Source organism: Mercenaria mercenaria, chromosome 12 (assembly GCF_021730395.1).
Source record: "Mercenaria mercenaria strain notata chromosome 12, MADL_Memer_1, whole genome shotgun sequence".
Lineage (NCBI taxonomy): Eukaryota > Metazoa > Mollusca > Bivalvia > Venerida > Veneridae > Mercenaria > Mercenaria mercenaria.
The window spans coordinates 6,510,645-6,523,424 of record NC_069372.1 but is presented as its reverse complement, the minus strand read 5'-3'; the positions used below and the strand labels follow the sequence as shown (position 1 = coordinate 6,523,424).

Genomic DNA, 12,780 nt, shown 5'->3' with positions numbered 1-12,780 from the left:
TGTCATGCAATTATCTTACCACGTCAGATTTACCCATGGGTGTACCAATCTCCTCTTGTTTAAACTTGATGTAGGCCACCGTCCCATCACAGGAACAACACAGCAATTCTGTACCGCTACTCGCCCTGTAAGATGCATTATATTGGCAGATTTTACTGATCAGTACAAAGACCTTCAATGCAGCTAGATGTACTTCAAAGCAAAACCATAATATTTACAACCAAGTAGCAGTTCCTCAAATGAACCCACTCATACCTGCCAATAACTAACTATAGACAATGAACTTCTTGGCAAGACATCTTTAAGGTCAAACAGTCAAATCTGACTTTCATCCATATTAAAAATACATGCATGATTACATTGTTGGTTAAAACCTAGGTCGACAGATTTAGCTACTCGATCATAAAAACTTAACTTGAATTTGTAAATAAAACTGAACTTACCAAGAAATGTCTACAACTGAGTTTGTGAATAGGTCATGGGTCACAACCAGAGGTCGTTTCAATGCAGTCAACTAGAAAAAGAAAATATCTCAGAAGTAAAGTGAAATTATCAATGGCTTGAGCACAGAAATTGACTCAAGCAATTCTTGTGGTCCAAAGCTTTTTTTCTTTTCTTATATTTTGGTTTGCTTGACTTCTTGGATAACTTCTCCAAGTGAATCAAAGATGAAGGATGAATGATTTCAGACAATGTCTTCTATCAAATAGTCACTGAGAACACAGAGTGCTGGAATCAGTGTTTGGTGTGTTTCAGTACTTGGCGTAAAGCTTGCAAACTCCAATTTTTCTCAATATCCCTAAATCCACAGATCTGCTCTAGCCACATCGAGCCAAGCAGACAGGCTTTTTGATGTAGTGAATATCAAATTGCACATACTCAATTAAACATAACAAGAGTGCCAGAATGTCACAATATATGCCTGTCATAGCAAATTTCTTTACTCTAGCCACCTGTTTTGCAAATTGAATTTTAATTTTTGTGTTGTTTAGTAATCATGGTAAGTCTTTTGTTTTTCTAAGTCCAACCAAAAACTCCTTACCTGGTAGAGATACCTTAAAATACACATAAAATTGGAAAGTAAGATCTATGTTGTACCACAGAAAAGTGTCTTGGCTTTTCCCTACAGTCATTTGATAAAATTGTTACAATTATGTTATTTATAGCAACAACTAAGGAAGTTCCAAATAACCCCCAAAAAAAAAAAATAAAAAATCCAAAAATCCAAAATTTTTTTTAAGTCCACACAAAAATCTTTACCAGGGTAGAGATTGGTCAAAATATTCCTCAAAATTGGATGTAGCATGCATGTTGTACTACTAGAAAGTGGTCTCGATATTTCCCTACGGATAGTAATGAAAATAGTTACAAATATAGCTATTATGTAACAACAAAGGGAAGTAATTCTAAGAAGGGAAACTGCGTACGACACTTCGTCTCATGATAGTGCATCTTGTGTAAATTACATCAAAATCCCTCCATACATGAGAAGAATGTTCGGACAAGGTCATTTCTTGACCTTAGACCTAGGACCTGGTTCTTGCGCAGGGACACTCCGTCTCATGGTGTTGAACATTTGTGCCAAGTTATATCAAAATCCTCTATCCATAAGAACGAAAATGCTCGGAAAAAGGTTTTCATTTTGTAATCCTTTGGACCTCGGTGAACTTGACCTTAGGACCTAGGGACTGGGTTCTTGCGCATGACACTCGCTCGTGGTGTGTGAACATTGTTGTGCAAAGTTATATCAAAATCCCTCTATACATGAAGAAGAAATTGCTCCGGACAAAAATTTATACTTGTATCTTTGACTTTTTAAGTGTGGCCTGACCTTAGACCTAGGGACCTGGTTCTAGCGCAAGACACTCCGTTCATGATGATGAGCAATTGTGCCAAACTTTCATCAAAATCCCTCCTTGCATGAAGAAGATTTGCTCGGACAAAGTCAATTCTTGAATTTGACTTTGACTCTAACTGTGACCTTGACCTTAGACCTAGGAACTGGTTTTTGCGTATGACACCCGTCTCATGTGGTGAACAATGTCCAAGTTTCATCAAAATCCCTCCTGCTTGTAGAAGATTATGTCGGACAAAGTCTGTGGACGCCGCCCTGCCCTGCCAGGGGCGTTCCCATAATAAGTCCCGTTTTCAAAGGGCGTCTAAAAAAAGCCTGTCTATCTACTGGACAATACTCTGTATAATTTACTTACCCATATAGAGAGAGACCTGTCTCTACTACCAATAGCACAACATGTATACTGCTGGGGCTGTAATACAGAAATAATCATCTATTAAGTACCAGTACCAAAGTCATTTTAGTATCTGCTCTTGCGAGGAAAAAATCATTAATAGCTTTACGTTCAATTTCACTTTGGCTTAAAAAAATATTTATACAATTTTTGCAACTATAATAGTCTAGATGTATAACAGAGAGATTATCTTTGCGTCGTGAAATACGCACACTCAGAATAATATTTGGCTCAAGTTGTGTAGTTTTGCCAAGTGCTGTAGAACTCATGCATAGATAGAAATATTACAACATATAAATATTGCCCAAATAGCAGTTTTCTTTTTTTTTTTTGATGCAAAATCAACTAAACGGGTTACCTTCTGCACATCTTTCTTGAACTTCTTGAATAGAATTCCTGGATTAAACCTCTGCAAACAGAAATTCTTACATTTAATTTTTGCTGGGTTTAACATCATACAGACACAATTATAGGTCATATGACAATTCTCCAGCTTTCCGATGATGAAGAAGACCAAGGTGTGCCCCTCTGGGCATTATTTCATCCTTTTGTGATACCTGGTTAGACATTATCCTTCTGCGAGCCAGGCTTCCTCACATTTAAAATCTACACCTCAAAAGAGGTTCTGAACCAACAGTGAGGAGGGGCAGCTGATTAAGTCAGCAACCTTAACCCCTTAGCCACAAAGACCCCTACTTATATATTTAAGTCATTACAGCATACTCTACTTCCTCATCCCTTGCGAGTTTTAGGAAATTAGCCGCACCATGAGAAAACCAACAAAGTGCATTTGCGACCAGCATGGATCCAGACCAGCCTGCGCAGTCTGGTCAGGATCCATGCTGTTTGCTAACGTTCCTTAATTGCAATAGGCATGAAAGTGAACAACATGGATCCTGTCCAGACTGCGCAAATGACTATTGTTGGGTTTCTCTAGTGCGACTCAAATGGCGTTTTTCTACTAATTTTCAAGAGTCTGTGAACTTTAGTTTTACATTCAAAGTATTAAACATTTATACAATAAACATTTTGCTTTTGTCAGGACTTCATTTCTTTTAGATTCAAAACTTGATTGAGATGTTTTAAGAAGTAACTCCAACTTCATTCACTTCAACTTGGAATGCTTGAAAGTCTTCCTTCTGTTATACTTATTACAAGGTTTCAGCAAAATCCGAATGCACTCTCAGTAAGTTTGATCTAATTACTCTGTGAAATTCTATGTAAGGGCTTGAACTACGATCTCTCGAACGTTTTTTTTTTTTGGGCAATTTGAGAGACAACGGTATTTTTACCTTAACATAGACTTGAAAAATAAACATACAACAACAGTTATAGCCTTTCGATGTCCCACAAAGTCTAGGGACGTCTTCCAGCCATCTCTCTCTACAATCTGTGCAGTAGGTCCGGAGTTATTCATTGCATGTGCTGATACAACATAATGACCATCTGGTGACCAGTCACAACGTAAAACGTGTGTTGTCCCTCCACACTGCAATATTCAAAACATTTCTAATTCAAGCAAAAGTTGACTGAAATTTTACCTTTACAAATAATCAGTAGCTTAAAAGAAACTAATTATTGAAACTGGTATTTTTTCTGTTTAAGACTAGAGCCATTTTATTTATGATGTTTGTTTTACATGCTGGAGTTTAAATCATTTAATATTACAGGTCAGAAATTTGTTTTGGTCAAAATGGCAATTTCACCAAGTCTTGTTCAATGGAACTAAATTTCGTGGATTGACTAAACCATGAAATCCACAAAAACTAGTCCCCCACAAATAATAGTGATTTCGTAGTTTATCATTACTTTAGTTCATCTCAGACTGTAAGCATTTCTATACTTATTTTAGTTGGACTATAACAATCCTTTCCAGCTGACTAGGTTCCTAATATGAATGTCCAGCAAAAAGGCTGTACTGTTACTTTCAATGGAGGCTTCACGGAGACCTATGATCCCTCCACACATCTTTGGCTTAAACCTGCAAACTCCTGAACAAACTGTCAATACTTTTATCAACTACACATACTAAACAACCTAGGTGGTCCTATCAACACATCATTCTTATTTATTGCATTAAAGTAAAGTAAACTAACCTCTTTAAATGGTTCAGTAACCATGGCTTCCTGCTGCCAGTCTCGAGTTCTCCACACTCTCAAAGATTTATCATCAGACTGTGAGGCGAGGTACTTGCCAACTGGATCCCAGGTAACCCCCTTCACCAAACCTGTATGACCTTTCAACACAGACACTTGCTCTGCAACCAAAATTATGCGTATTTATTTCATCTCTCAATCTAACAGAATATTGTCTGCAGAGAATTTTGAAAAGCTTGTTCGTATCTAAATTTCACACAATGAAGACATTTGAGGCAAGGGTGTATGTCCTTCCAAGAATGAATTCTACTTGCAATTTTATAGTAAGGCAATATACATAAAATGATAAAAAGACCTAGGGTCCATGAAGATAGATAACTTTAAAGATTTATCACATCAGTTATATTTATGAGGCTCCAACAATCAATGACAAAAACCATTTTTATTCCTATGTAATTGCTTATAAGTGTCAAAGTAAGGCAAAACTGCCACTGTTACCTGGAAATTTCTCAGCATTCCACACAATGATTGTATTGTCGATGCTACATGTTGCCAACCATACATCTCCGGGTGACCATGCCAAACCCAACACATCTGTAAACAACAAACACCAAGTAATTTGAACTTAATGTTAAAGATCTGCTAACTTTTCTTTCTTCCCTTTAGCTTTTATCCTAACCTTTAGCCTGCTATATTTCTAAAATGGACTGGTCCATCATTCATTGTGGGCAGTACCATTGGTCATTTGAAGGGGTATTCACTGAAAATTTACTGACTGAATAGCGGACAGTACAGACCTTGATCAGACTGCATGGATGTGCAGGCTGATTTTGGTCTGCACTGGTCGCAAAGGCAGAATCACTTGCCGCCAGAAGGCTAAGGGTTAAAGGCTCTTCTAAGTGTACTGTGGAAAAAAATAAATACTCATGGGGACTGATTTTCTAGGATTTAAGGGTTGTGCCAAACAATAAAATTAAATCCCAACCAAGTGAACCAACAATTAAAATTACCATTATTTTGTCTTCATAAGTTTATATCCCAGTGAAACAGCAGTTTTGTCCAGAACAAAAAAATCATGCCCAGGAAATTAAATGGTATCACAGAGATGCTATTCGCAGAGGTTTACCATCCTAAATTACATGGATAACACAATGAACTTTTTACTGCTGCTGTATAGAAATTTGGGCAAATGCATGTAAGATACAATGACATGTCATACATTTCTGCAATGAAAGGTAATTTTTAGACACTGAATATCATAAAAGTACTGCTATTTGAGCCTGGTAAATAGTTTTTACTGCCGATTCTTTCATATAAAAAAAGTTTTTTTTTTAAACAATTCAAAACACTGGGTACCTTTTCTAAGCAGCATGCATAGTATTTTCCAAAGATAAGAAACTTCAAAATTATGAACAATTTAAAACTCAGTTAGTTTAAAACAAAAATGAGGTTAAGACAACTGTATGAATGGAAAACTGACCTCCAGCATGCCCTCGCAGTGTATGAGCAGGTCTCCATGACTCTACAATCTTTGAGTCTGAACCAAACACTGTTCCTCCAACACCAATCCTAAACAACAAAGCTAGTGACTTTAATAAAATAAGTATGTGGAATTGAATGTAGAGGTTTATAAACAAGAGCTGTCGGAGGACAGCAACGCTCGACTATTCAACAGCCTTGTCAATTGAATGAATACAAAAGTTGAAAAAGGGGCATAATTTTGTAAAATGCAAAGTAGAGGTATTGAACCTCTGTACTGCATGTCATATCATGACAGTGAACAAGTGTGTGAAGTTTCAATCCTTTCCAATTTGTGGATACTGAGATACCAGCTTACATACAAAAACTTAACAAAAAACTGCTAAGTCAAAGGGGCATAATTTTGTAAAAATGCCAAGTAGAGTTATGGGACCTTCACAGTGCATGTTAGATCATGACAGTGAACAAGTGTGTGAAGTTTCAATCCATTCCAATTAGTGGATACTGAGATATCAGATTACATACAAAAGTTTAACCAAAAACTGCTAAGTCGAAAAAGGGGCATAATTTTGAAAAAAAAGAGAGTAGAGTTATGGGACTTGCTTAGTGCATGTCAGATCATGATAGTGAACAAGTATGTGAAGTTTCAATCCATTCCCATTAGTAAGTACTGAGATACCAGCTTACATACAAAACCTTAACCAAAAATTTCTAAGTCGAAAAAGGGGCATAATTTTGTAAAAAAGCAAAATAGAGTTATGGAACCTGTGCAATGTAGATCAGTTCATCACAGTGAATAAGTGTGTGAAGTTTCAATCCATTCCCACAAGTGGTTACTGAGTTACCAGCTTACATACAAAACCTTAACCAAAAATTTCTAAGTCGAAAAAGGGGCATAATTTTGTAAAAAAGCAAAATAGAGTTATGGAACCTGTGCAATGTAAGTCAGTTTGTCACAGTGAATAAGTGTGTGAAGTTTCAATCCATTCCCGCAAGTGGTTACTGAGATACCAGCTTACATACAAAACCTTAACCAAAATCGGGACGCAGACGCGGATGCGGACGCCGACGCATGGGCGAGTGCAATAGCTCACTATTCTATGAATAGTCGAGCTAAAAATTTGGGTTGTCACTGATTAATGAATGAACATTTCATACTGATATATCAACTGACAAAATGTTGACAATGCAGTTATAACTGTAGTAAGCAGCCAAACAAGGAAGGAACGCAAACTCGCTGTTTAAGACAGGTGGCTAAGTTGATATTAGAATAATATCAATTTGGGAAATAAGCTGCCTGCCTGCTTAAGGAAAGTGGCTGTTTTATACAGTAAGCCGCTACTGCATTGGCAAATGAGAGTTAATCAAAGGCTAAAGAGACAAATGCCATAAGGTTTTGTTTGCTGAATACTGTAAATTCATATAATTTTGTGAGCATGACATTTCATGGTTTTGGCTTAAATGTCTGTTTTGTGGGGATCTGAATTCACAGAAAATGAATATTGTTCATTAGGACTTACTTCTGTGCTTTGACATACCAACAAAAATTAGCTACCCTCCCTCCTTTCCCAGTGAATATTAATGACTTCATAGTAGGTTATTTTGAAAACTGCCATTATATAATTCCCACAATTTTGTTTCAATAGTATTATAGACATATTAATTACCATTAGAGAAAATAAATCAACATGCTATTAGGAAAAGAATTTACTATGACTTCCATCAAATTATAGAACTTACTTTGTTATATGCCAGATCATGACAAGCTTGTCATCTCCCCCAGAGGCCAGGTATCGTCCACTTGTAGACCATCGTACACTGTTCACACATGCTGGAAAACATTGTTATACACTGAGCTATATTATTTCACCCAACTTCACTTATTTTGAATGAAATAAAGATCTTTTATGAAACCAAACTCTATCAGGTGAAAGTAAAGTGAACAGTCTACAAAGCGAAAAGTAGACTGGGTATTTAAAACAGACACAGTCTGTAAAATGAGAGGTAGACACAGTCTATACAGTGTAAAGTTGACAGTCATTAAAACGAAAAAGAAACATAGTATATCAAATGAAACATAGCCACAGAACATTAAACAACATCTCTGTTACCTAGGTGATTGTCCATCTCACAGAGTATTTTTGGAACACCTTCGTTCTTCTCAGCTTTCTCATCTCGGACAGGAGCCATATTCCATATAATAATCTTCCCTGTATCATCTCCTGAAAATGTCGAATACAAATACTGTTTTTGCATTCCATTTTTCTATGTTTTGTACCTTCTGTATCTGATTAGGGTCGCTGGTAGCAAACCAGTATTAATTCTTAAATCAATTTAGTCTGCAACATTTCAAACTGATCTAATAGCTTTAACATCTGCATAACTTAAATTTAACAACATATATGCTAAATATTCAGTACTGGCTTAAAATTTGAGGAAGTCTGAGTCACAATTGCAAGATTCATCTGTGAAAAGATTTAAATTGAACACAAAAGGTGTTTTTCGAGAGCATGTGACAAAAAATTGACATTAAAGCAGGAGTTGGACAGAATGTTTTACCATGTTTCATCAGTGTTTCATTAAAACCAATTTGCATAAAATTATCAATACGTTCTGTTTTCCTGTAATTGAGAATATTTTGAAATACCTTGTCCACCTGTTGCAAACCTGGAGCCATCTGGATGAATATCAATGGAGAATATGGGCTTCCCTGTAAACAGAAACATTCATTTCACTCACCACAGAACTATAAAATTAATCTTTAACCCTTACCCTGCCAAATTTCTACAATGAACTTGTCCATCTTTCAATTTGGACAGTACCATTAGCTGTTAAAAGGGGAGCTTACCAAAAAGATACTGACTGAATGGCGAACAGTGCAGATCATGATCAGACTGCATGGATGTGCAGGCTGATCATGATCTACACTGGTCGCAAAGGCAGAATCAGTCATGTCTAGCATGACAAGGGTTAAAACCTAGTCTTTTGTGAGTGGTTCTGAATTAATAAACCATAAGTTTACCCATAACTGAACTGCAACAATCTGTGTTTATTATAGAAGTCCAAGAGGATATAATACAGTCCCATTCCCAATTCAATTTTTTTTCAACCAATTCAATACTGGTAATCCAAAATGCGAGTACCACAGACTGCTAAACAATAAAATAAAATAAACTTACACATTCAATAAAATGAAAAGCTTTTATGACTGAGCAAAATAACTGAGTGCTCACAAAGTTCTCAATGTGAGCAATTGAAACAACACTGTGTCCGTTGTCCGTCATTCACAGTTTTAACTGATAACACTAGTGGACAAAATTCTAGCCCTGTCTTAAGAAACATTTGGGTCATGATATCTTCTACATATATGACTGCATCAAATCATGCTACTCAGAAGTATAGATACAACAAGCATAGAAATGTTATTGTTGTATCTCATTCCTGACTCAAGTAATTAATTGTTAACCCTTACCCTGCTAAATTTCTATAATGAACTTGTCCACCGTTCTATCTGGAAAGTACCATTAACTGTTAAAATGGGTGCATACGAAAAAGATATTGACTGAATTAGAATGGCTGACTCATAAGTTCTGCACATCGCCTTGATGAGGTGATCATTTGACCCGAGTTTGATAAAAATCCTTCAAGAGGTTTAGGAGATATAAAGCGGACACAAAATAGAAGGCTCAAACCTTTTACCCTAAGTTGTGACCTTGACCTTGAGCCGGCATGGCTGACTCATGTGTTCTGCACATTGTCTGATGAGGTGATCATTTGGCCTAAGTTTTATTAAATTCCTTCAAGGGGTTTAGGAGATATAGAGCGGACACAAAATGGAAGGCTCAAACCTTTGACCTTGAGTTGTGACCTTGACCTTGAGCCGACAAGGCTCACTCATGGGTTCTGCACATAATCTAAATGAGGTGATCATTTGACCAGTTTCATGAAAAACCTTCTAGGGGTTTAGGAAATATGGAGCGGACAGGAAAGTGTTACGGACAGATGGATGGAAGGAGACCGTCTCGTTTTAACGCTATTCCTGTTCAACTGACTTGCAATCAATACCTCAGAGCTTGCTATGTCGAAAGTGGTTGAACAGGAAAAACTTTAAAACGAGAATGTTTTGGTGGGGAAATCGTAGTACCGGGGGTAGCACTTCCAAGTAGGTTTCGAATCATGTGCATGATATTAACACAATATATTGAATAAAAAACTTACGCCCTGATTTACAATTTTTGTTTACCTTTCAACTTTCACTTTCGAGCTCAAAATGACGTAACGCGATCACGTGATTGGCTACACTGGGGTTCTTACTAGCAATTTTAAGATGCAGCCCTGGGACTCCCAAAGCTGAAAATGTTGCAGTCCTTACTAGACTGACAGACAGATGTAAGCGTTGCATCAAAACTTCGGCTTCTTATTGTACAGAAAAGTTAAATGTGTAGACAAGACATCTGACCAAATAAACTTTCCATAATCAGAATAATACACCTGTATTCCTATAATTAAAAGTATTTTTGAGGGTTTTTTACCAGAATTCTATCATATGTAACATAATTAATTTACAAAAGAAAAATAAAATACATTCGCGCAAAATGGTTTTATACGAGATTGAAATTTGAACATTTTGGCACACATCCTATACTCACGGCTGATTAAAATGCCTGCCAACCTCACCTCTTGATTGGATTGAAGCCGATAATCAGCGGTACAATACACATGCCAGGCTTACATCGGCTATCCTGGCTGGTTTTGTTTTGGGTTTAACGCCGTTTTTCAACAGTGTTTAGTTATGTAACGGCGGGCAGTTAACCTAACCAGTGTTCCTGGATTTTGTACCAGTACAAACCTGTTCTCCATAAGTAATTGCCAACTTCTCCACATGAATCCAGGGGTTTTTTTTATTCTATAGCAGAGGCCGAATATCGGCCTCGTCCCCCAGCCGAGGATTTCCCCCACAGCCAAGGATTTCCCCTACCGCAGTCGAAATTCCCCTACGTCCGAAGTTCCCCACTCCAAAATCGTAAACAAAGCAATGGAGATTACTCCCAGCGATTTTCCCGACCGAATATCGGACCCGTTCACAATTGCAGACGGTCTTTCACAATTTTCAATGGGTGTGAAAACCTTTAGAAATAGCAGAAAAATGTTAGAAGAGCGTTCAGTGGACCCGACGTTCCGGTTTTGACCAGCGAAAATCGATAAAACTCGTATCTGACCCGCACATAATATGCCGTGGGCGTCTGCTTGTCTCGCGGTAATACTCTTTGATGCGTAACGAGTTCGAAAGCTCTGCCCCTTGTCAATCAAAATCCCAGTGAACTTCATACTGTTTGTCGACACCAGCGTAAGTATGACAGTAGGCGGAGCGTCGTATGTTAATTAGCTACTGACAGATGTCAATCACGCCACGCGCGGACTGACACGTGGTTATCATCAGTATGTAATATAGATGATTGATAAACAATGCAGCGTCAGATTATCGTGTTTGTACCTCTTGTTAATTAGCGGTAACAGCTTATGCTGTATTGTGTAATATGTGTTGTTAATTTAAAGTAATTATTTTATGTGCTTGATTCGATTAAATAAGCCGGTCGGCCGTTACGCAAATCTATTATCTTCGCCGAGGTATTTTGCTAGAGCAAAATAAAATATAAATGTTTTAAGTAATCAGATATTATAAGTATGGAATAGTTCTGGTGAAAAGATGAAATTTTATCAAGAATTTTTAATGCTTGCTTTCGTTTTTTTCATATTTGTCACACGTTTTCGCGATCGTGATTTTCGGACTTTTTTTATCCTTTCTTACAAGATTTTCTAGTACAATTGAAATAAAAAGCCAACAAAAGTATGCATTTAATAATAATATGATGACTCTTGCAAAAGCAACTCTTATTTTAAAGCATTTTTTGTGAATAAAAGCATGTGATCTTTAAATATTCAATGATCTGAGCATTTCAACTCTCCCCACCCACCTTGTTACAATGATAAGTGAACATTAGTGCAAGTCCATCTATTGCTAAGTGACAGTGTGTATAGTTGCTAAAAGTTCCAAGAATATGTAATAAAAACATAGTTTAAAGTGTTTATTATGCATAATTGTAAATTTCCCCCTGAGTGAAAAAATCCCCCAAAACTGCTTGTCGCGCGCTATTTTCTTCCCCCAATGACAGGCTGGGGCCTCTTCCCCTAGTCGTAAAAAAAAACCCTGGAATCAGAGGTGGAGGATGAATGATTTCAGACATAATGTGTTTTATCAAAGCGTCACGAATAATGTACTGCCGGCCGGGGACTGAACTCACGACCCTGTGATCCATAGATCTCGGCTCTCCCTATTGAGCTAAGCGGGCAGGTCCCTGGCTGGTTTTGAAAGGGCACTTATTAAGATAAATATAAAGGGCACATGGCACATACGGGCAGTTTGAAGGGTAGCATGGAAGCATTTCAAAAGGGGCATGGTGCTGTCATGTTAAAAAGGCCTGCAGGAAACACTAATCTGTAAAACATACAGATCATCTGTAAACCTAAGTTTCTCAGACTGGCTGACAACTTTTAATTTTATACAAGTCCAAGTAGATCTACTACATTACTGTGTGCCACATAATTAATGGTTCACATCGCTCATGTATATATGTCAAAATACAGTTTGTTTGTACCATAATGATTCCAACAGACTAGGACCTGACCCCTGGATTAGAAGTAGAGTCAGTGTACCCGGTTTCGCACTGTACGCGGTTTCGCACACCCAGTAAATTCATGTACTTTGTGAGAATAAAGCAGAAAATTCAACAATTCTTTGTTATTATTTCACGAAAGTGGGTTATTCCCTACATAATTTGACACAAGGGGTCCTTCCCCACTGAAGCCTCGTTCTGGTAAGTGCAGACGAAAACAATAACAATATCAATGGAGACCAGTAGGTCAGCTGAAAAATATTAAGTTTCATGAAAATAATG

General features: G+C 37.2%; 1 protein-coding gene across 1 annotated transcript in view; it reads right to left on the bottom strand.

Moving 5' to 3' along the window:
• The window catches only part of LOC123534788 (protein HIRA-like), a 32,299-nt gene that overhangs the window by 18,460 nt on the left and 1,059 nt on the right, over positions 1 to 12,780 (bottom strand). Inside the window, exons 2-12 of the mRNA XM_053518921.1 lie at positions 8,472 to 8,534; positions 7,936 to 8,046; positions 7,565 to 7,655; positions 5,826 to 5,914; positions 4,844 to 4,939; positions 4,346 to 4,506; positions 3,571 to 3,738; positions 2,608 to 2,658; positions 2,211 to 2,267; positions 444 to 514; positions 20 to 125 (exon numbers count right to left, since the gene is read on the bottom strand). Coding sequence (XP_053374896.1) covers positions 20 to 125; positions 444 to 514; positions 2,211 to 2,267; positions 2,608 to 2,658; positions 3,571 to 3,738; positions 4,346 to 4,506; positions 4,844 to 4,939; positions 5,826 to 5,914; positions 7,565 to 7,655; positions 7,936 to 8,046; positions 8,472 to 8,534 — 1,064 coding nt within the window. The remainder of the gene's footprint in view (positions 1 to 19; positions 126 to 443; positions 515 to 2,210; positions 2,268 to 2,607; positions 2,659 to 3,570; positions 3,739 to 4,345; positions 4,507 to 4,843; positions 4,940 to 5,825; positions 5,915 to 7,564; positions 7,656 to 7,935; positions 8,047 to 8,471; positions 8,535 to 12,780) is intronic.